This window comes from Nothobranchius furzeri, chromosome 19 (genome assembly GCF_043380555.1).
Source record: "Nothobranchius furzeri strain GRZ-AD chromosome 19, NfurGRZ-RIMD1, whole genome shotgun sequence".
Classification (NCBI taxonomy): Eukaryota; Metazoa; Chordata; class Actinopteri; order Cyprinodontiformes; family Nothobranchiidae; genus Nothobranchius; species Nothobranchius furzeri.
Genome location: NC_091759.1, coordinates 26,347,625 through 26,370,124, shown reverse-complemented (window position 1 = coordinate 26,370,124; position 22,500 = coordinate 26,347,625). Strand labels below are relative to the sequence as shown.

General features: G+C 52.0%; 2 protein-coding genes across 4 annotated transcripts in view; both read left to right on the top strand.

Annotated features, from left to right (window-relative positions):
- The window catches only part of LOC107394967 (probable thiopurine S-methyltransferase), an 8,725-nt gene extending 5,664 nt beyond the window's left edge, over window positions 1–3,061 (top strand). The window contains exons 4-9 of one of the 2 annotated variants that reach the window (XM_054745526.2): window positions 1,529–1,661; window positions 2,116–2,168; window positions 2,238–2,312; window positions 2,376–2,461; window positions 2,542–2,586; window positions 2,749–3,061. In XM_054745526.2, coding sequence (XP_054601501.1) covers window positions 1,529–1,661; window positions 2,116–2,168; window positions 2,238–2,312; window positions 2,376–2,461; window positions 2,542–2,586; window positions 2,749–2,888 — 532 coding nt within the window. In that variant the 3' untranslated portion in view covers window positions 2,889–3,061. Of the gene's footprint in view, window positions 1–1,528; window positions 1,662–2,115; window positions 2,169–2,237; window positions 2,313–2,375; window positions 2,501–2,541; window positions 2,587–2,748 lie in introns of both variants that reach the window. The other variant, XM_054745527.2, reaches the window with a different exon arrangement.
- A 2,208-nt stretch (window positions 3,062–5,269) lies between these two features.
- On the top strand, window positions 5,270–21,900 carry sdc2 (syndecan 2). 2 transcript variants are annotated; one of them, XM_070547323.1, is made up of 6 exons: window positions 5,270–5,306; window positions 5,515–5,697; window positions 14,722–14,836; window positions 15,113–15,285; window positions 17,690–17,819; window positions 21,505–21,900. In XM_070547323.1, the coding sequence occupies exons 2-6, from the start codon at window positions 5,638–5,640 to the stop codon at window positions 21,666–21,668; spliced, it is 642 nt and encodes a 213-aa protein (XP_070403424.1). In that variant the 5' UTR covers window positions 5,270–5,306; window positions 5,515–5,637; the 3' UTR covers window positions 21,669–21,900. The 2 variants fall into 2 exon arrangements, with proteins under 2 accessions (XP_070403424.1, XP_015829693.1); XM_015974207.3 differs by lacking the exon at window positions 5,270–5,306 and having other exon boundaries at window positions 5,444–5,697.
- The last annotated feature ends 600 nt before the right edge of the window (window positions 21,901–22,500 follow it).

The following is a 22,500-nucleotide window of genomic DNA, read 5'->3' as shown; positions in this document are numbered from 1 at the left end:
TGTGTGTATGTTTCTGTATATGTGTGTGTGTATGTTTCTGTATGTGTGTGTGTATGTTTCTGTATGTGTGTGTGTGTATGTTTCTGTATATGTGTGTGTGTATGTTTCTGTATGTGTGTGTGTATGTTTCTTTATGTGTGTGTGTGTATTTTTCTGTATGTGTGTGTGTGTATTTTTCTGTATGTGTGTGTGTGTATGTTTCTGTATGTGTGTGTGTATGTTTCTGTATGTGTGTGTGTATGTTTCTGTATGTGTGTGTGTGTATGTTTCTGTATGTGTGTGTGTGTATGTTTCTGTATGTGTGTGTGTGTATGTTTCTGTATGTGTGTGTGTGTATGTTTCTGTATGTGTGTGTGTGTATGTTTCTGTATGTGTGTGTGTGTATGTTTCTGTATGTGTGTGTGTGTATGTTTCTGTATGTGTGTGTGTATGTTTCTGTATGTGTGTGTGTGTATGTTTCTGTATGTGTGTGTGTGTATGTTTCTGTATGTGTGTGTGTATGTTTATGTATGTGTGTGTGTGTGTATGTTTCTGTATGTGTGTGTGTGTATGTTTCTGTATGTGTGTGTGTGTATGTTTCTGTATGTGTGTGTGTATGTTTATGTATGTATGTGTGTGTGTGTATGTTTCTGTATGTGTGTGTGTATGTTTATGTATGTATGTGTGTGTGTGTATGTTTCTGTATGTGTGTGTGTGTATGTTTCTGTATGTGTGTGTGTGTATGTTTCTGTATGTGTGTGTGTATGTTTATGTATGTGTGTGTGTGTGTGTGTGTGTGTGTGTGTATGTTTCTGTATGTGTGTGTGTGTATGTTTCTGTTTGTGTGTGTGTGTATGTTTCTGTATGTGTGTGTGTGTATGTTTCTGTATGTGTGTGTGTGTGTGTATGTTTCTGTATGTGTGTGTGTGTGTATGTTTCTGTATGTGTGTGTATGTTTCTGTATGTGTGTGTGTGTATGTTTCTGTATGTGTGTGTGTGTATGTTTCTGTATGTGTGTGTGTGTGCGTTTATGTGTGTATGTGTGTGTGTGTGTTTCTGTATGTGTGTGTGTGTGTATGTTTCTGTATGTGTGTGTGTGTGTGTGTGTTTCTGTATGTGTGTGTGTGTGTATGTTTCTGTATGTGTGTGTGTGTATGTTTATGTGTGTATGTGTGTGTGTGTGTATGTTTATGTATGTGTGTGTGTGTGTATGTTTATGTGTGTATGTGTGTATGTTTATGTGTGTGTGTGTGTGTGTGTGTGTGTGTGTGTGTGTGTGTGTGTGTGTGTGTGTGTGTGTGTGTGTGTGTGTGTGTGTGTGTGTGTGTGTGTGTGTGTGTGTGTGTGTGTGTGTGTGTGTGCTTATGTGTGTGTGTGTGTGTGTGTGTGTGTGTGTGTGTGTGTGTGTGTGTGTGTGCTTATGTGTGTGTGTGTGTGTGTGTGTGTGTGTGTGTGTGTGTGTGTGTGTATGTGTGTGTGTGTGTGTGTGTGTGTGTGTGTGTGTGTGTGTGTGTGTGTGTGTGTGTGTCACATGACTTTCCCGTCTCAGGTTGGCTGATCTGGGTCACTTGGTGGTCGGGGTGGAGTTCAGTGAAAAAGGGATCCGTGAGTTCTTTGAGGAGAACAACCTGTCGTACACCGAGGAGCCGGTTCCTTCCATACCTGGAGCCCGACTGTTCAAGGTGAGTCAGCATAGGCTCCGCCCCTTTTACTGGGCTGTCTGGTTCGGAGTCAGTTATCTGATTGGTTCGTGTGATTAAATCATAGAACCACAGATCAGAGATCAGCTGTTACGTCTCATCAGGCTAGCTGCTTTCTGATCATTGGTGGTTCTGGAGCCCAGTGAGGTTCTGTTGGTGGTTCTGGAGCCCAGTGAGGTTCTGTTGGTGGTTCTGGAGCCCAGTGAGGTTCTGTTGGTGGTTCTGGAGCATGAGGGTGGTTCTGGAGCCCAGTGAGGTTCTGTTGGTGGTTCTGGAGCATGAGGGTGGTTCTGGAGCCCAGTGAGGTTCTGTTGGTGGTTCTGGAGCATGAGGGTGGTTCTGGAGCCCAGTGAGGTTCTGTTGGTGGTTCTGGAGCCCGGTGTGGTTCCTCTGAGTGCTGATTGGGTCGACATGACGGTGGTTTTCTTTCTAACAGAACTCTGAGAAGAACATCTTCTTGTATCGCTGTGACCTGTTTAGCGTCTCCAGGTGAGGAACGTCCTGCTGTAACGATCTATACCCTTTTACCGGTTCTGATAGGGTTCTTCTGGGTCTCAGCTCCGTTGCAGGTCAGTTTGGAGCCATCTGGGACCGAGGCTCTCTGGTGGCCATCAACCCGAAGGACAGGGAGAGGTGAGGAGACATCCAGATGTCCTCTCTGAGGGTTTGGTGGAGTCTAACTCCTGGATTCTGCAGGTACGCGGGTCTCATCGTGTCCCTGATGGCCGTGGACTGCCGGTACCTTCTGGACACGCTCCTGTATGACCCGGAGAAATACGGAGGTCCGCCTCGGCTCTGCTCTAACTACAGCTCAGCTGCAGGTCTGACTCTGATGTTCGTCACGATGCTCTTTTGTCCTCAGGTCCTCCGTTTCTGGTCCCTGATGCTCAGGTCCAAAGTCTGTTCGGTCAGTATCTCCCAGGGTTCTGATGGTTCTGTTCTCCTGTCACCAAAGACAGCAGAACACGGTCGGATCCTGCTGGCCTTAACGGGCTTCAGCAGGACCGGGTAGTTAGTGCTGCTGGATGAATGGATGAATATGAACAAGTGATGCTTGTTGCTGCTTTAGGAAGCTGCTGCGACGTGAAGCATCTGCAGTCGGTGGACGCGCTCACAGACAGAACTCGGGCTTGGGGTCTGGACTCTTTAACCGAAAACGTCCACCTGATCACCCTGAAGGACGCCGGAGCACAAACACAACCCAGATGACGTCGGGAAGAACCAGAACCTCCAGAGTTTCATCAACAACCACAACAGAAAGTCCTCTCATTTAATGTAATGACTTCACCGATGTTAACGAGCTTAACGAGCTTTTTGTTGTTCTGACAAAGAAATCAGGTTTGTGTCGAACTTCAACAATAAATGATTCAAACAGGAACAAACTGTTGGTGTCGTCCGGTCCAAGGTCCGGCCCAAACTCTGGCCCAAAATCCGTTCCAAATGCTGGTCCAAAGTCAGGTACTAAGTCTGGCATGAAATCCGATCCAAACTCTGGCCAAAAATCCGGTCCAAAGTCCGAAGTCCGGTCCAAAGTCCGAAGTCCGGTCCAAAGTCTGGTACAAAGTCTGGCCCAAAATCCGTTCCAAATGCTGGTACAAAGTCCCGTCCAAAGTCTGGTCCCGTCCAAAGTCTAGTTCAAAGTCAGGTACAAAGTCTGGCCCAAAGTCCGGTCCAAACTCTGGCCCACAATCCGGTCCAAAGTCAGGTACAAAGTCTGGCCCGATGTCCGGTCCAAAGTATGGTCCAAAGTCTGGCCCAAAATCCGGTCCAAAGTTCTAAATCCGGTCCACAGTCTGGTACAAAGTCCCGTCCAAAGTCTGGTACAAAGTCTGAAGTCCGGTCCAACTCGTGCAAAGTCCCTTCCAAATGCCAGTACAAAGTCCAGTCCAAAGTCTGGTCCCGTCCAAAGTCTGGCCCAAAGTCCGGTCCGAACTCTGGCCCACAACCCGGTCCAAAGTCTGGCCCAAAGTCCGGTCCGAACTCTGGCCCACAACCCGGCCCAAAATCTGGTCCAAAGTCCGGTCCGAACTCTGGCCTACAATCCGGTCCAAAGTCAGGTACAAAGTCCGGCCCAAAGTCCGGCCCAAAGTCCAAAGTCCGGTCTGCTTGAGCGTGTGAAAACGGAGCTCGGCAGCATCATCAGCAGGACGTCACACACACACACACACACACACACACACACACACACACACACACACACACACACAAAGGGGCGTGGCAGCTTTTAGCTAATCCAGGAGCAGAGTGAAGCTCTGGGAGCAGGGGGAGTCCAGGATTCTGCTTCTTTAGGTTCTGGTTCTGTCCAACGGACCGGTTTGTCCTGCTGGGATGCACGAGGAGTCATTCTTTATTCTACCAGGTGTGTCTTTAAGGAAATCTCGGAGCACGGAGGCCCTGAGGCCAAATGAGATTTTAGGTATTTTCCATCATCGGATGTTTTTTTCTCTTAAGGTTTGAACTCGGTTTTCCGTCTCCTGATGAGAGCCACTGCCTGTCCAGCTGAGCTTCCTAAACAAGTTCAGGTCTCCTCCCACGGGATATGTGGAAGCTAAAGTCAGGTTTCCATGGTAACGGATGCTGAACACATCAGCTGCTCCACAAGTGGAGTTATTTAGGATCTACTCAGTCAGGAGGATGTACCCGAAACTGGAGATCAATGATAACAAAGTTTACCACTTTAGAGGAATGTGTTTGAATGTGGTTACCATGGAAACTCTCTGGCTCCACAGGATAGAAAGTCACACCTTAACCTGCTGGAGGCAGGATCAGAGGAATATGGTCCAGAGTAGACAGGTGTGTAAGGACTCTCTGCAGGTTCCTCCTCTGTGTCCATCAGGAGGATGGTTCCTGCGGTTCCGAGCCGTGGTTGCTCCTGGGTAACCATGATGGATCTGTGCCCTGGTGGCAGAAGCTGGAAGAGGCACTGCCCTGGGTGTGATGGTCCTGTGAGATGTTCGTAGCTCTCCAGCAGCAACAGGAGATGTTGGTGTCTTTCAGGGTGAGGAGGGTCCAGCCCTGATGACCCTGTGAAGAGCTTTTTTCTCTTAGGGAGTACAGTTGCTGTACCACACACACACACACACACACACACACTGCGGCGCGAGCAGCAGATCTGTAGTAAGGTGGTCTTCGGTCATCTTAGCTTCTCTGCCTCTGTGGAGGAGGCTGAGGAACAGAACAGTTAGTCCACCATCAGCATGTGTGTGTTCCTGCTGTTCCAGATGTAGCAGACCGGTGTGTGTGTGTGTGTGGGGGGGGGGGGGGGGGGGGGACATGGCATCCTCTGCTGGTTCTGCAGGCAGACTGGTGAAGGTCCAGGGTGGGTTGCTCCTTATGAAAACCTGTTTTAGGTTCTCCTACAGCTGACCCGGTTCTGCTGAAGTTCCGGGTTTTCACCGGCAGGGGGAGACTTTGTCCGTGATGGTGCGACGGCAGCCTCACAACCAGGGTCCGCTCCTATTCGCTCAGCCGCGATGCGATCCGGCTGGAAGCGGAGATACACACGGAGGAGGAGTTTATCTCCTGAGAGGAGGTGTTGGATTACAAGCTCCACCCACTCAGCGCGCCGCTTCTTCCGCCGGTTGTTTAATGAGGCGGAGCTTGTCCCTGATCAGCTGATTGGAGCAGGTTATTTATGTTTCTTTCTTCTGCATTTACTTTGTTTGTTTACTTGTTGTTGGCTCGTGCTCGCTACTCCCCCTACGTCTGATTGTAACTCACATGAGCGCGCACGGTTGTGCTCGTGCTCAGTGCGTGCGCACAAGGAGCGAGCGACGTGTCTCGTGCAGATTTGTGCTGCGGAGGATCTGCACACTCACGCGCTCATTTGTCTCAGTCAGATTCTCCGAGCTGAAAAGCTGCGAGGAGGAGGAGGAGTCCAGAATCCGGTGGACCCTGAGGAACGGGAGCTCCGGGAGCTGCAGGAATACCGGACCCGAACCTCAACCGAGCAGCGACGATGAGGAGCGGCTGGATCCTTCTGAGCGTCGCGCTGAGCGGCTTCTTCTGCGGAGGCTCGGTGAGTCCGGAGCCGCGGCCCGGTAAAAAGTTCCTGCGGGTCCGCGGAGCCACTGGGGGTTCGGCAGGCTTCACACGGGGGGGGGGGGGGGGGTATGGGGGGGTCTAAGTTGCTGTGGGTAGAATGTGACAACAGTGTGCAGTGCACGCGCTGTGTTACAGAGCTTGTGTGTGTGTGCGTGTGTGTGTGTGTGTGTGTGTGTGTGTGTGTTACTCTTCATCACTGATGCTCTGACTTGTTGCTCAGAGCCTCCTCTTCCTCAGATCTAATTCCATGTTTTAATGTCACTGTTGAATGTGAAGTCACCTCCACAGAACGTGTGTGTGTGTGCGCGCGCGTGTGTGTTCTAAATAGTGAGGAACACATCGGACTCTATGGTTCTAATTCGTGACATCATCTGGGTGCGGTGCGTCCCCTCTGGAGCTCTCAGGGTGAACTTTGACCCCGGGTTTATACTTCAGGCTGATGGTTCTGTCTCAACCCAGATGGTACGGTTCTGCCCTGAACCCACACGGACTGGTTGTTTGGTTATTCTACAGCGAAGAACCAACTGGCAGTAATGGAAGTGGTTCAGAGGTGTTCTGGTTCTGGTTCTGGTCTGCCTTGGCTGATACTGGACTCTGAGCACGGTGGGAGGCAATGATGAGGTCCGATTCGCTGGTACCGCTCAATCTGAAACAAGGGATATTTACACCCAACCACAAACAGGAAGTGAAATAAATAATCAACACCTGATCAAGTTCTAGGTTTTAGGTCCAGAACCAGAACCCAGCTCAGATGGAACATCTGGAAGCCATTTGGGTCTCCATCTGAATCTGTAGGTCTTTTTCACACACACACACACACACACACACACACACACACACACACACCATCCCCCCACCTCCCTTCTGTCATGCTGATTGGGAGGCTTTTATTTTGGCAGGAACCTTTGCTGACTCGCTCAGACTCACAAACAGGTTGTTGTTGTTGTTGTTTGTTGGGATTATTCGCGTGTTTCAGGTCTGTGTGTTTGGGTTCTGGTGTCGGGTCGGTTTAATGCTTTCTTCTGATTATGTTGTGAGAACTGCTGCAGTAGAAACTCGTTAGGTTCTCCTGGTTTTACTGCTCCTGTTTCAGGAGGAGGAGGAGGAGCAGCTGTGGTGACCTGCTCATTTGTTTACATTTGTTTGTGAGGAAGAAGCTTTTATTTTCCATCGGATCGGAGACGAAGGCTCCTGTTTGTTCGTGTCAACATCTGGAAGCAGCTGTTTGGTTTTCCCATCAGCTGATCTCCGTCTCACTGGAGGAATACTTTACACCCGACAGTTCACCAGAACGGATGCAGCGATCCTGGTTCTGGTTCTGACCCGCTGGTTCTGGTTCTGACCCGCTGATCCCGGTTCTGTGATTTTTAACAGAATACATTAAAATTCAAAGATACGTTATTAATCCCAGAGGGGAAGTAGAGTTCCTGGATCTAAACGTTCCTTAGTTATGAAGCTGGACTAAATGCTGCTCTCTGATTGGTTCCTACAGATCCTCCTGGTTCTCTGGTTCTGGTCGGCAGCAGAAACCAGTTGATTTCAAACCAGTGTAAACCAGTTAGCTTGGAGTAGATGTTCAGTGAACGGTCTGTGGCATGTTCAAGTTCGGTTCGTTAGAGTCACATGACCTCAGGGTCACATGACCATTGGATGGATCCGGGTTATCATCACGAGAGGAAACAGCTGAGTGTTCAGATCCGTTCTCCGGAGCCGAACTCCTGACCCGCAGAAGTAATTCCACATGGAATTTCCTGAGTCTGCTGATGTCAGGGCTGTAATCAGCAGCTCATGAATATTCAGAAGGTGGAGTTTGTCCCGTCCTGTCTAGACCTGGACCGCCTCCACATCCCAGGTGGGCCATGAGGAAGTGTGAGATGTTTGGGTGAAGACCAGCTCTCAGCCTGGTCCACATCAAAGCCAAACGAGACCAACAGTGGGCTGGCTTCCACCAGCCGCCGCCGCTGCTTCTGACATCGCAGGCTCGGCTGTCTGAACTCTGACCACAGAAAGCGGGCCGGGTCCAGACCCAGACGGTGACTCACGGTGCAGGAACGAGTGAGCTAACAGCGGTTAGACGCTCGGGTCGAGTTTCATGATCCAGCAGAACTCAGCTGGCTGAATCCGGTCCGGTTGGTTATTAATGGATCAGAACGTCTGGATTTGACTGATTTAATGGAACACATTCATGGTTCTGGTCTCTGACAGGTCTATGACACCAAACAGGTGACAGCGTGGAAACTCCGGGAGCTGTGACAGAATCTCAGAGGTAAAAGTCAAAGGTCACAGCTCCGTCTTTAGAGGGGATCATTTATTCTGGGAGGGTGACGGAGATCAGTACCGCTGGATGTTTTTCCTGTGATCCTGACCCAAACTGGTTTCTGTTTGGGCTTTTAGGCTCCACCCCCCACTGAAAACCAGTGAGACTCTGCTCCGTGTTCCGGTGCAGCTCGGTATTCCGGTGCAGCTCCGTGTTCCGGTGCAGGTCCGTGTTCCGGTGCAGCTCGGTGTTCCGGTGCATGGTGCATCTCGGTGTTCCGGTGCAGCTCCGTGTTCTGGTGCAGCTCGGTGTTCCGGTGCTGCTCTGTGTTCCGGTGCTGCTCCGTGTTCCGGTGCAGCTCGGTGTTCCGGTGCAGCTCGGTGTTCCGGTGCATGGTGCATCTCGGTGTTCCGGTGCAGCTCGGTGTTCCGGTGCATGGTGCATCTCGGTGTTCCGGTGCAGCTCCGTGTTCTGGTGCAGCTCGGTGTTCCGGTGCTGCTCTGTGTTCCGGTGCTGCTCCGTGTTCCGGTGCAGCTCGGTGTTCCGGTGCAGCTCGGTGTTCCGGTGCAGCTCGGTGTTCCGGTGCAGCTCCGTGTTCCGGTGCAGCTCGGTGTTCCGGTGCAGCCCGGTGTTCCGGTGCAGCTCTGTGTTCCGGTGCTGCTCCGTGTTCCGGTGCAGCTCCGTGTTCCAGGGCAGCTCGGTGTTCCGGTGCATGGTGCAGCTCGGTGTTGCAGTGCAGCTCGGTGTTCCGGTGCAGGTCCGTGTTCCGGTGCAGCTCGGTGTTCCGGTGCATGGTGCAGCTCGGTGTTCCGGTGCAGGTCCGTGTTCCGGTACAGCTCGGTGTTCCGGTGCATGGTGCATCTCGGTGTTCCAGTGCAGCTCGATGTTCCGGTGCAGGTCCGTGTTCCGGTACAGCTCGGTGTTCCGGTGCATGGTGCATCTCGGTGTTCCGGTGCAGCTCGGTGTTCCGGTGCTGCTCTGTGTTCCGGTGCTGCTCCGTGTTCCGGTGCAGCTCCGTGTTCCGGTGCAGCCCGGTGTTCCGGTGCAGCTCTGTGTTCCGGTGCTGCTCCGTGTTCCGGTGCAGCTCCGTGTTCCGGTGCAGCTCGGTGTTCCGGTGCATGGTGCAGCTCGGTGTTGCAGTGCAGCTCGGTGTTCCGGTGCAGGTCCGTGTTCCGGTGCAGCTCGGTGTTCCGGTGCATGGTGCATCTCGGTGTTCCGGTGCAGCTCCGTGTTCTGGTGCAGCTCGGTGTTCCGGTGCTGCTCTGTGTTCCGGTGCAGCTCGGTGTTCCGGTGCTGCTCTGTGTTCCGGTGCAGCTCGGTGTTCCGGTGCAGCTCGGTGTTCCGGTGCAGCTCGGTGTTCCGGTGCAGCTCCGTGTTCTGGTGCAGCTCGGTGTTCCGGTGCAGCTCCGTGTTCTGGTGCAGCTCGGTGTTCCGGTGCTGCTCGGTGTTCCGGTGCTGCTCTGTGTTCCGGTGCTGCTCTGTGTTCCGGTGCAGCTCGGTGTTCCGGTGCAGCTCGGTGTTCCGGTGCAGCTCGGTGTTCCGGTGCAGCTCGGTGTTCCGGTGCAGCCCGGTGTTCCGGTGCAGCCCGGTGTTCCGGTGCTGCTCCGTGTTCCGGTGCAGCACGGTGTTCCGGTGCAGCTCGGTGTTCCGGTGCAGCTCCGTGTTCCGGTGCAGCTCGGTGTTCCGGTGCAGCCCGGTGTTCCGGTGCAGCTCTGTGTTCCGGTGCTGCTCCGTGTTCCGGTGCAGCACGGTGTTCCGGTGCAGCTCGGTGTTCCGGTGCAGCTCCGTGTTCCGGTGCAGCTCGGTGTTCCGGTGCAGCCCGGTGTTCCGGTGCAGCTCTGTGTTCCGGTGCTGCTCCGTGTTCCGGTGCAGCACGGTGTTCCGGTGCAGCTCTGTGTTCCGGTGCTGCTCCGTGTTCCGGTGCAGCTCCGTGTTCCGGTGCAGCTCGGTGTTCCGGTGCATGGTGCAGCTCGGTGTTCCGGTGCTGCTCCGTGTTCCGGTGCAGCACGGTGTTCCGGTGCAGCTCGGTGTTCCGGTGCAGTGTTCTGATAGAGGCCCGGCTTCAGGACAGATCAGAGCCTGCTCTACAGTCTCACCTACCTGAGCATTGCCACCATGTAGGTCAGGTGAAGGTGTGAAGAGCATCTCTCTAGCATGTTTCAGTTATTTCACTGCTCTAACTCACCTGATTTAAGTCAACAGGCTTCTGCAGAGCTGCTGAACAGGTGACTCAACCACTGAATCGGGTGTGCTGGAGCAGGGAAACAACTGAAACACCCCTGGACTAGAGTACCTAACGAGTCTCCAGCTGCTTCTCTGGACTCTGAGTTCTAAGCAGGTCACGTTGATGATGTTCTCCAGAACGTGTCCTGGACTCTCAGCTGTTTGTATGATGCTCCCAACATCTGTGAGGTCACCTCTCCGGGTTCTGTAATGAAACATGAATCAGCTGATTGGATTTTACTTCTCTTTGGTGTTTTCTGGACTCTAATCTCCGACTTCTTCCCACCTTTCTGTTCTTCATCGTTTCCTCGGAGCTCCTAAATCCTGAAAGTCATCTCCTGATGTCTGAGATGTTTGTCTTCCAGGCGGCAGATAGAAGTGAAACCTGGAGCTAAAATCTGAAATCACAAGCAGGAGGACGGGTAGGAGCGCCTGCGGCAGCTCGGCTCAGCCTCTGCGGGAGACAACAGAGGTTTAGCGACACTTTGGACCTGATTCCGGCTCCGTGTTTCCAGCTGGGAGCGTTTCCCTTTGTGATGAATCACATTAGAGATTGAAGCCGGGGCCTCGCGCTGCAGCTGCAGCTCGGAGCCTATTTTTGCTGCAAGACTTGAATTATTTACAGGAGAAAATCGTCGGTTCTCCTGTGACTCTGAGGGAGAAGCTCTGGCGTGGGTCGCTCTGCTCATCTGGAACCTGATCCAACAGGAAGTGCATCTGTCATCACTTCCTGTCTGTGCTGGGTTCCTAAAGTAGATCCACGCTCTTCCTCTCGTAGAGGTGATGAAGAGCAGTCAGTCTGAAACGGGGTGGACTGCTATCCAGCATGTTTTAGTTGTTGCTCTGCCCAAACCCACCTGAGATCACGTCTGAGATTGACTCATGCGTTCATCTTCACTCAGTCACATTCATGCTCATAAATATGATCTAAATGTCATTCCTAGATACGGAGTCTGGATTAAGGTGATGCGTCTGCCTCCTCAGTACGGAAAGCAGCTATTGGCTGTTACTAAATGACATCATCTTCTAATTAGCATAAATGATCATGTGTGTGTAGCATGGACGGATGAGTTGAGAAAAAAACTTTTATTCTGTTCATTCCTGATTTTTAAATGTCACAATTCCAACCCTCCTCCATTTTTTGAGCCTGGGAACACCTGGGAATGATTGAGAACATCCAGGAATGGCTGGGAACACCAGGGAATGGCTGGGAACACCTGGGAATGACTGGGAACACATGGGAATGACTGGGAACACATGGGAATGGTTGGGAACACCTGGGAGTGATTGAGAATGGCTGGGAACACCCGGGAATGGCTGGGAATGGCTGAGTTTTTATTCATTCCTTAATTTAGTTTTTAACTCTGTGGCCCATGTAGTAACACACACACACACATTCTTGTCTAGCAGTCGTTGTGAGGTGACCGGGTCGTGCCCGCCCCTAACCCGTGTAACCCGAACCAAAACGTCGGTCTCAGCTCTCCTCGGAGACTCACCGGTACGGCTCTGTGGACCAAAGTGACGACCTGCACAATGTCCTCACGTTGATGTCTAGACGAGTGTGTGCACACACACACACACGCACACACACACACGCACACACACACACGCACGCACGCACACACTAACCCAGTCAGGATTATTGGTGTGTAATGGGATTGGAGATCACCAGCTGCCTCCTCTCTGCTCCCGCGTGTGACCTCCGCTGACCCTGAATCCTCTTAAGGAATGTCAGAGCTCCGCTTCAAGAGCAGGAACTGTTTCTGAATCACAGAACTTCTTCCTGACTAGTCAGCTGGTTCTGACCCGTTCTGGGACCTGAAGGCGGTACGATTATTTTATTTGATCAGGTGATACTCCTGGTTCTGTTTGAACCCACGAGGAGCTTGTTCTGGACTTCTGAGGTCCGTCTGCATGGTTCTGCTGGGCTCGTTTGTTCTGATCTCAGTTTGCTTCAGCCAGGAGGGCGCTCCGCTGCGAGGGACTACTTTCTGTCGTGGATTAACACGTTTAGTGTATTTGTGTTTGTCAGTCTCACACACACACAGTGACCCCCCCCCCCCCCCCCCACACACACACACACACCATCTTTTTCCAGTACAGGTCATGATAACCTGTTTATATCCATCAATCATTAGTAAAGAGGCGGGGTTAAATCCGGAGGAGGCGGGGCTACACCTGAGCAGGTCACCCTGCTTGTCACATGACCTCCCAAGCTTCCTCCTGACCTCCATGGAAACCACAAACATCCAGATTCTGTGGGATCTTTTGCGTTGTGCAGATGTTTCTGCTCCACCTGAGGCCCGGCAGCAGCAGAAGCTCGTGACTGGTGGAGCTTCTCCTGTCGGCGTCTGCTCTCTCCTTACCCATGAGCTCAGACCTTCTGTCTTCAGGTCCAATTATATCTGAGCAGAACCAGAACCATTACATAAATCCTGCAGTGCGGCAGAGGCAGGAGGAGCCTGAAAGATGGGTCCAAGGAGGTTATCATCTCTTATTTAATGTTGCGTCTGGGTTCTGCTGAGAGCCGGCGAGCTGCAGCCACTGAGAGCAGAGGCCAAAGCCTTCATGATTCATGCAGCCGGGCTGAGCTGCAGATGCCTTCATCGGCTTAAAGGAGAAGAACTCCACCGAGCTTCAGATGCAGCAGAAGCTTCAGGCCGTCTACTCTGGGCAGGATCTGGGCTCTACTGGGACATCCTGGACAAAGAGGACCGGTGGGCCGAGAGACATTAACATCAGGATCCAACAGAGAACCTAAAGAAGACTTTCAAACAAGGAGACAACAGCCTGAGGATGTGGAGCCTCAGCCGGACCTCCACAAGCATAAAACAAGCTGAACAGAACCAGAACATCTCCTCACACCATCAGAACCAGAAGATCCAGCAGAACCCGGGAACTAGGATAGGGACTGAATTCAGCCCAAAGTCCTACACACACACACACACACGCACGCACGCACACACACACACACACACACACACACACACACACACACACACACACACGCACGCACATCTAAACTCTGAAGATGAACCAGAAACTGGAGCTGGTTGTGATATTTGTCGCCTGGCCTCCATCACAGACGGTTCTGTGTGTTGGGCCCGGCTGGGTCGGGTCTCCGGCTTCCTGCTGTTGACTCATCGCTCTCCAGCTAGCACAACAAATATTAGCTCAACTGAGCCGAGCAGCCGGCGCTGCTCAGAGGAATGGAGACGCACGGCCGTGTGGGACGTGTGTGACGAGTCCAGCCGAAGCTCCTCCTTCCCTCAGATGTTTCACTCTGGTGAGACTTTCATCTCCAGCTGCTGGACAAGCTGCTTCCAACCGGAGCTGGAACAGGGATGGAGATCTGGAAGAGTCTGGAGAGGCTCGGCTGTCACACCTCTGCCTCCTGCTGAGGTGTGTGTGTGTGTGCGTGAATGTGTGTGTGTGTGTGTGTTTTGCTGAAGTCCAGCTCTAGACCGGGAGAATATTCCAGTTCTGTTGGAGCTCTAAAGGTCAAAGGTGACAGATCATCTGCTGCTGTGACCCCCAGACTCTGGGACTCTCTCTCCCTGAGCCTGTGATCAGTGGACTCAGTGGTCTCCTTTAAACTCACCTGTTGGTGGGACCTTCATCACCTCCCTCTCCTGGTTCCATCTTTCCCAGGATCCACTTATTTCCCTCTTTCCTGTGAATTTCTCTCATTTTCCTTACTTTTTTAAAAATTAATTTTTTTTAGTCTTTTTTCATTTAAATTTTTTTTTTAATTCAAGTTTTTATTGAACTTTCTTTTAGGGGCTGGTACATAACATTCTCAATAGATGCTAAACATGCCGATATAACAGCTGATTCTGGATGCAGGTCCCAATCATAGCACCAGAACATCTCCTCACACCATCAGACGCGTAGCGTCGGAGTATCAGCAGTCATGTAACGGGCTTGGTTTCACCCAAGGCCTTTGTCTGTCTTTATAAAGTTCCAGAGTCCATCCCAGTGAGACGTTCCCTCAGATTCGGCCATTGCACAGACCCGTTCCTTAACCTCTGGAGATTCTGCTGCTTTCCAGTGACTTAAAATGACTCGACAGGCTGGTGCTAACCCCACTGAGATGATTAAAAACTACATTCGTTTACATTAGGCAACTGAGATTCATCTCCCCATGAACACAGTTCTGGGTTAAAGGGATGTCTGTTCCACACCAGTCACTTAGGATGTTGACAAGTCCGGAAACATCTGATAGGAGCACATTCCCAAATACAATGCATGAACGTCCCAGTACTCGTTTTGCATTTCCAACATGAATCGTCGTCCACTGGCTTCATTCTAAACAGTCTAGATGGTGTATAACAGTATCTGTGTAGCACATTATACTGCAATAAATTCTTAATTATTAAGAATATTTTTTATACTTCAGATGTTTTTTCTTGTTTTTGTGAAGCTCCTCGGGACTTTTCTCTGGAGAGACGCTTCATAAAAGATGGTTTTGCTCCTTTGAGAAGATTCCAGGCGTAACTTTCTCTGCTTGGTTTGCAGATAGCAGAAGCAGCCAGGACTTCCTCCCAGGTGGACGACTTGTACCTGGATGATGTCGGCTCAGGAGGTTTCTACCCTGAAGATGATGATGACTTCAGCTCAGGCTCTGGCTCAGGTAAACCCACCTTTCTTTCCACCGCTACAGATAGTCTGACACGATTCTGCAGGCAGGTGTTTCTGCTCTCCTGCTCTTGTCTGCAGCACCTTCAGCTCTCGTTAGGCGGTCAGAACGTCTGAGAGGTTCAGATAAACAAAGCAGGAGAAGATCAGACCTCTAACCTCTAGAGTAGATGATAAATAAACCCTGTGGGTGTCTGTAGCCATGACCAGATGTTTTCTCTGCAGGACTGGTTCCTCAGAGACCTCATTACCGACTCCTCTGCTCCCACAGGTGCAGGTGAGGAGGTGGTGGGGGAAGTGGTGACCGTCAGTAAGATTGATATTGAGCTCAAAGCAGCTCGGCCCACCCAGGACTCGACCAAAGACTTCACCCAGAGGATGGTCACAGCCACAGTGGGAGGAAGGAGCAGAGACGTCACGCCCAGGAAACCGTTGAGGACAGAGGTAAGAAGAGACCAGAGTCCGGAGCGTGTCTGAGCTGCGGTTGTAGAGCGAGTCTAACGCCAACACCGACCTGCTGCTGGTCTCCGCCACGGGTTTGGACTGAAACCTCAAACTTTATGTAGGGTTCAGAGTTCCATCAGTAGCCCTGTTAACCAACCCAAACTAACCCATCCAGACCTGTTAACTACCCCAAACTAACCCATCCAGACCTGTTAACCAACCCAAACTAACCCACCCAGCCCTGTTAACCAACCCAAACTAACCCATCCAGACCTGTTAACCAACCCAAACTAACCCATCCAGACCTGTTAACTACCCCAAACTAACCCATCCAGACCTGTTAACTACCCCAAACTAACCCATCCAGATCTGTTAACTACCCCAAACTAACCCATCCAGACCTGTTAACTACCCCAAACTAACCCATCCAGACCTGTTAACTACCCCAAACTAACCCATCCAGACCTGTTAACTACCCCAAACTAACCCATCCAGACCTGTTAACCAACCCAAACTAACCCACCCAGCCCTGTTAACCAACCCAAACTAACCCATCCAGCCCTGTTAACTACCCCAAACTAACCCATCCAGACCTGTTAACTACCCCAAACTAACCCATCCAGATCTGTTAACTACCCCAAACTAATCCATCCAGACCTGTTAACTACCCCAAACTAACCCATCCAGACCTGTTAACTACCCCAAACTAACCCATCCAGATCTGTTAACTACCCCAAACTAACCCATCCAGACCTGTTAACCAACCCAAACTAACCCACCCAGCCCTGTTAACTACCCCAAAATAACCCATCCAGACCTGTTAACCAACCCAAACTAACCCACCCAGCCCTGTTAACTACCCCAAACTAACCCACCCAGACCTGTTAACCAACCCAAACTAACCCACCCAGCCCTGTTAACCAACCCAAACTAACCCATCCAGACCTGTTAACCAACCCAAACTAACCCATCCAGACCTGTTAACTACCCCAAACTAACCCATCCAGACCTGTTAACCAACCCAAACTAACCCACCCAGCCCTGTTAACCAACCCAAACTAACCCATCCAGACCTGTTAACCAACCCAAACTAACCCATCCAGACCTGTTAACTACCCCAAACTAACCCATCCAGATCTGTTAACTACCCCAAACTAACCCATCCAGACCTTTTAACCAACCCAAACTAACCCATCTAGACCTGTTAACTACCCCAAACTAACCCATCCAGACCTGTTAACTACCCCAAACTAACCCATCCAGACCTGTTAACTACCCCAAACTAACCCATCCAGACCTTTTAACCAACCCAAACTAACCCATCTAGACCTGTTAACTACCCCAAACTAACCCATCCAGACCTGTTAACCAACCCAAACTAACCCACCCAGCCCTGTTAACTACCCCAAACTAACCCATACAGACCTGTTAACCAACCCAAACTAACCCATCCAGCCCTGTTAACTACCCCAGACTAACCCATCCAGCTCTTTTAACCAACCCAAACTAACCCACCCAGACCTGTTAACTACCCCAAACTAACCCATCCAGCTCTTTTAACCAACCCAAACTAACCCACCCAGACCTGTTAACTACCCCAAACTAACCCACCCAGACCTGTTAACCAACCCAAACTAACCCATCCAGACCTGTTAACTACCCCAAACTAACCCATCCAGACCTGTTAACCAACCCAAACTAACCCACCCAGCCCTGTTTCTGATGAAGCAGGATTAAATCTCTCCGAGTCGTCGTCCCACACATCACTCTGACTCCACATCTGTGGAGGATTACTCATCGGGGTCCCAAACCCTCAGCCAAGCAAGCCTGGCTCTGTTCCATTTCTGTTCATGCTGGCCTCGGTGGAACTGGCTGGGTTCCTTTTCTGTGGGTCAGTGTCACAGGGAAGGAATGTTTCACACCGCTAACACACAAACCAATCCGATAATTAGCTTATTTCCTCCTCGTCGGCTTTTCAGTGACTGAACTGTTCTGGTTCAGTTCTCAGGTAACACTTAGACCTCCTTTGTGGATCTAGATCTTTGTGGTAAACGTTTCAGGTTGCTATGACAACTCAGAAACGTCTTGCTAGACTCAGGTCCGCTGCAGAATCAGCTGGAGTCACATGGATCCCACACAGAACCGGGTCATTGGGAGGTCCAGAAGCTTCTCCGGTCATTCAGAATGCTAACCTGCTGCTAGAAAGTTCCTGCCCACTGACAGTTGCCATGGTAACCAGCCTCAGGCGTCTTTAATGTTATGGCAGATCCCTGGATCTAGTCAGCAGTGATTGGCTGAAAGTGGTGAGGATATCAGAAATCTAGCAGAGACTCCAACATCATCTCAGTCTGGATCAGTAGGAACAGGTTTCCTTTTCATGCTTTCTAACCTCCCCCCCCCCCAGGATCCAGTTCCAGCCACACAAGACCTGCAGAAGAACCAACTGACCAGTACGACCGACACACCTGGTTCTCCTCAGGAGCCCATTGAGGTCCGAACAGAGAACCTGTTCCAGAGGACGGAGGTGTTAGCAGGTTGGTGTTGCTTCATCTGTGGATTCAGGTGTTAGCCGGATCCTTCTCTCCTCTCAGAGGGTTCAGGTGTTAGCCGGATCCTTCTCTCCTCTCAGAGGGTTCAGGTGTTAGCCGGATCCTTCTCTCCTCTCAGAGGGTTCAGGTGTTAGCCGGATCCTTCTCTCCTCTCAGAGGGTTCAGGTGTTAGCCGGATCCTCCTCTCCTCTCAGAGGGTTCAGGTGTTAGCCGGATCCTCCTCTCCTCTCAGAGGGTTCAGGTGTTAGCCGGATCCTTCTCTCCTCTCTGACGGTTCAGGTGTTAGCCGGATCCTTCTCTCCTCTCAGAGGGTTCAGGTGTTAGCCGTATCCTCCTCTCCTCTCAGAGGGTTCAGGTGTTAGCCGGATCCTCCTCTCCTCTCTGAGGGTTCAGGTGTTAGCCGTATCCTCCTCTCCTCTCAGACGGTTCAGGTGTTAGCCGTATCCTCCTCTCCTCTCAGAGGGTTCAGGTGTTAGCCGGATCCTTCTCTCCTCTCTGACGGTTCAGGTGTTAGCCGGATCCTCCTCTCCTCTCAGAGGGTTCAGGTGTTAGCCGGATCCTCCTCTCCTCTCAGAGGGTTCAGGTGTTAGCCGGATCCTCCTCTCCTCTCAGAGGGTTCAGGTGTTAGCCGGATCCTCCTCTCCTCTCAGAGGGTTCAGGTGTTAGCCGGATCCTCCTCTCCTCTCAGAGGGTTCAGGTGTTAGCCGGATCCTTCTCTCCTCTCTGACGGTTCAGGTGTTAGCCGGATCCTTCTCTCCTCTCAGAGGGTTCAGGTGTTAGCCGGATCCTTCTCTCCTCTCAGAGGGTTCTGGTGTTAGCCGGATCCTCCTCTCCTCTCAGAGGGTTCAGGTGTTAGCCGGATCCTCCTCTCCTCTCAGAGGGTTCAGGTGTTAGCCGGATCCTCCTCTCCTCTCAGAGGGTTCAGGTGTTAGCCGGATCCTTCTCTCCTCTCTGACGGTTCAGGTGTTAGCCGGATCCTTCTCTCCTCTCAGAGGGTTCAGGTGTTAGCCGGATCCTCCTCTCCTCTCAGAGGGTTCAGGTGTTAGCCGGATCCTCCTCTCCTCTCAGAGGGTTCAGGTGTTAGCCGGATCCTCCTCTCCTCTCAGAGGGTTCAGGTGTTAGCCGGATCCTCCTCTCCTCTCAGAGGGTTCAGGTGTTAGCCGGATCCTTCTCTCCTCTCAGAGGGTTCAGGTGTTAGCCGGATCCTCCTCTCCTCTCAGAGGGTTCAGGTGTTAGCCGGATCCTCCTCTCCTCTCAGAGGGTTCAGGTGTTAGCCGGATCCTCCTCTCCTCTCAGAGGGTTCAGGTGTTAGCCGGATCCTTCTCTCCTCTCTGACGGTTCAGGTGTTAGCCGGATCCTTCTCTCCTCTCAGAGGGTTCAGGTGTTAGCCGGATCCTTCTCTCCTCTCAGAGGGTTCAGGTGTTAGCCGGATCCTCCTCTCCTCTCAGAGGGTTCAGGTGTTAGCCGGATCCTCCTCTCCTCTCTGACGGTTCAGGTGTTAGCCGGATCCTCCTCTCCTCTCAGAGGGTTCAGGTGTTAGCCAGATCCTCCTCTCCTCTCTGAGGGTTCAGGTGTTAGCCGGATCCTTCTCTCCTCTCTGACGGTTCAGGTGTTAGCCAGATCCTCCTCTCCTTTCAGAGGGTTCAGGTGTTAGCCGGATCCTTCTCTCCTCTCAGAGGGTTCAGGTGTTAGCCGGATCCTTCTCTCCTCTCAGAGGGTTCAGGTGTTAGCCGGATCCTTCTCTCCTCTCTGACGGTTCAGGTGTTAGCCGGACCCTCCTCTCCTCTCAGAGGGTTCAGGTGTTAGCCGTATCCTTCTCTCCTCTCTGACGGTTCAGGTGTTAGCCGGATCCTTCTCTCCTCTCAGAGGGTTCAGGTGTTAGCCATATCCTTCTCTCCTCTCTGACGGTTCAGGTGTTAGCCGGATCCTTCTCTCCTCTCAGAGGGTTCAGGTGTTAGCCGGACCCTCCTCTCCTCTCAGAGGGTTCAGGTGTTAGCCAGATCCTCCTCTCCTCTCTGAGGGTTCAGGTGTTAGCCAGATCCTCCTCTCCTCTCTGAGGGTTCAGGTGTTAGCCGGATCCTCCTCTCCTCTCAGAGGGTTCAGGTGTTAGCCGGATCCTCCTCTCCTCTCTGAGGGTTCAGGTGTTAGCCGTATCCTCCTCTCCTCTCAGAGGGTTCAGGTGTTAGCCAGATCCTCCTCTCCTCTCTGAGGGTTCAGGTGTTAGCCGGATCCTTCTCTCCTCTCTGACGGTTCAGGTGTTAGCCGTATCCTCCTCTCCTCTCAGAGGGTTCAGGTGTTAGCCGTATCCTCCTCTCCTCTCAGAGGGTTCAGGTGTTAGCCGGATCCTCCTCTCCTCTCTGACGGTTCAGGTGTTAGCCGGATCCTTCTCTCCTTTCAGAGGGTTCAGGTGTTAGCCAGATCCTCCTCTCCTCTCTGAGGGTTCAGGTGTTAGCCGTATCCTTCTCTCCTCTCTGACGGTTCAGGTGTTAGCCAGATCCTCCTCTCCTTTCAGAGGGTTCAGGTGTTAGCCGGATCCTTCTCTCCTCTCAGAGGGTTCAGGTGTTAGCCGGATCCTTCTCTCCTCTCAGAGGGTTCAGGTGTTAGCCGGATCCTTCTCTCCTCTCTGACGGTTCAGGTGTTAGCCGGACCCTCCTCTCCTCTCAGAGGGTTCAGGTGTTAGCCGTATCCTTCTCTCCTCTCTGACGGTTCAGGTGTTAGCCGGATCCTTCTCTCCTCTCAGAGGGTTCAGGTGTTAGCCATATCCTTCTCTCCTCTCTGACGGTTCAGGTGTTAGCCGGATCCTTCTCTCCTCTCAGAGGGTTCAGGTGTTAGCCGGATCCTTCTCTCCTCTCAGAGGGTTCAGGTGTTAGCCATATCCTTCTCTCCTCTCTGACGGTTCAGGTGTTAGCCGGATCCTTCTCTCCTCTCAGAGGGTTCAGGTGTTAGCCGGATCCTTCTCTCCTCTCTGACGGTTCAGGTGTTAGCCGGACCCTCCTCTCCTCTCAGAGGGTTCAGGTGTTAGCCGGATCCTTCTCTCCTCTCAGAGGGTTCAGGTGTTAGCCGGATCCTACTTTGGGTTTTGTGGGTTGCTGAGGGTATTCCTGACGTGTACCGTTACTATGGGAACGTGACAGAGGTTCTTTCTCTGTCCGTGCGCCCCAGGGCAGCTGTGGCTACATCGTAGCTCATCACCATCAGTGTGTGAATGGATGAATGATACGCTGTAGTGTTGTAGAGTGGCGCTATACAAGTATTTCTGCTGGAGTAGACCAGAACCCTGACTGGGACATTTGAGGTTCTGGTGTGGTGAACGTTTGGGATTAGGCTCGTTCTCCTGATCCGTGTCCGACTCACAGGGATGAGGAGAATCGCTGTCACGCATTCTGGGAGCGTTGCGTTACTGATGGAGCTGCACAGCTGGGGCTTGTGGAAGGGAGGCCGCCCGTAGCCAGTCGGAGACTACGGTACGGAGGACAGATTAAGGAGCTGCACAGAAGCTTATGGAGGCCACGTGGGGCGTAGGCGTGTCTGATGTCATAGTTTACCTGTCGCCACCTTCACCTGTCAGATCAACAGAGTCCTCCTCATGTCCCAGCTGGGGGTGGAGATGTGGGACGGGGACGTGACGTGTTTGTTGGACCGTCCGTGACTGTCTGTCTCTGTCTCTCAGCTGTTATTGCAGGCGGCGTGATCGGCTTCCTGTTCGCCATCTTCCTCATCCTCCTGCTGGTCTACCGAATGAGGAAGAAGGACGAAGGCAGCTACGACCTGGGAGAGCGGAAACCCTCCGGAGCAGCCTATCAGAAAGCTCCAACCAAGGAGTTTTATGCGTAGCGTCTGGAACCGGATGGAGCGCCGGTCGGACTCTGGGTCTGACACACGGAATGACGTGTTGACTTGACTGACGCGGCTCAGAGGGAATGTTCTAGATTGCTGTAATTCCAACCTTTTGTCTTTGTGAGCAGAGTTGTGTTGATGGAGTCGCTGCCGTCCGACACCGAACCTCGAGTCTAGCAGCTGCTCTCCCGACAACTAAACCGGAGCGTTTGATTAGAATTCCTCAGACTGAAAGTTCCCGGTCCTAGCACAAGTTAATGTGTCACAACGATGCGGGAGGACGCGCCGGTCTCCATGGTAACACTGATAATGTCTCACGGAAACCCTCCTGCTCTCACTTGGCTTATTCCATTTCCTCGGACTGTAAATCAGACGCGAGTCTTTCCCGCTTCATCCGTGTGAGATGGAAAACCACACCCACACACCCACACACACACACACACACACACACACACACACACACGCACACGCACACGCACACACACACAGAGCACTTTGACCAGAACCAGAACCAGTTGGGCCCATGTTCTGCCTTCCCCTGCTGTTCACTAACAGGAAGTAGATTCCTGCCAGGATACCCCCCCCCCCCCCCCCCCCCCCGTGGCCACACTGTTGTTCCTCCACCTCGAGTCTTTTAAATTTTGTGTGTAAAGTTCTATAAAAGTTTATTCTCACTCGTCTGAAACCTTCCAAGTGCCTAACTGTGGACGTGTCCCTGCTCAGGGGCGGGGCTAATGTCTTCTAGTCCTACTAAGCTGACAGTATTGTACCTGAGACTAAAACAACACTACTGAATAAACTTGGTGGCCTAACGTCAGTTTGTCCTGTT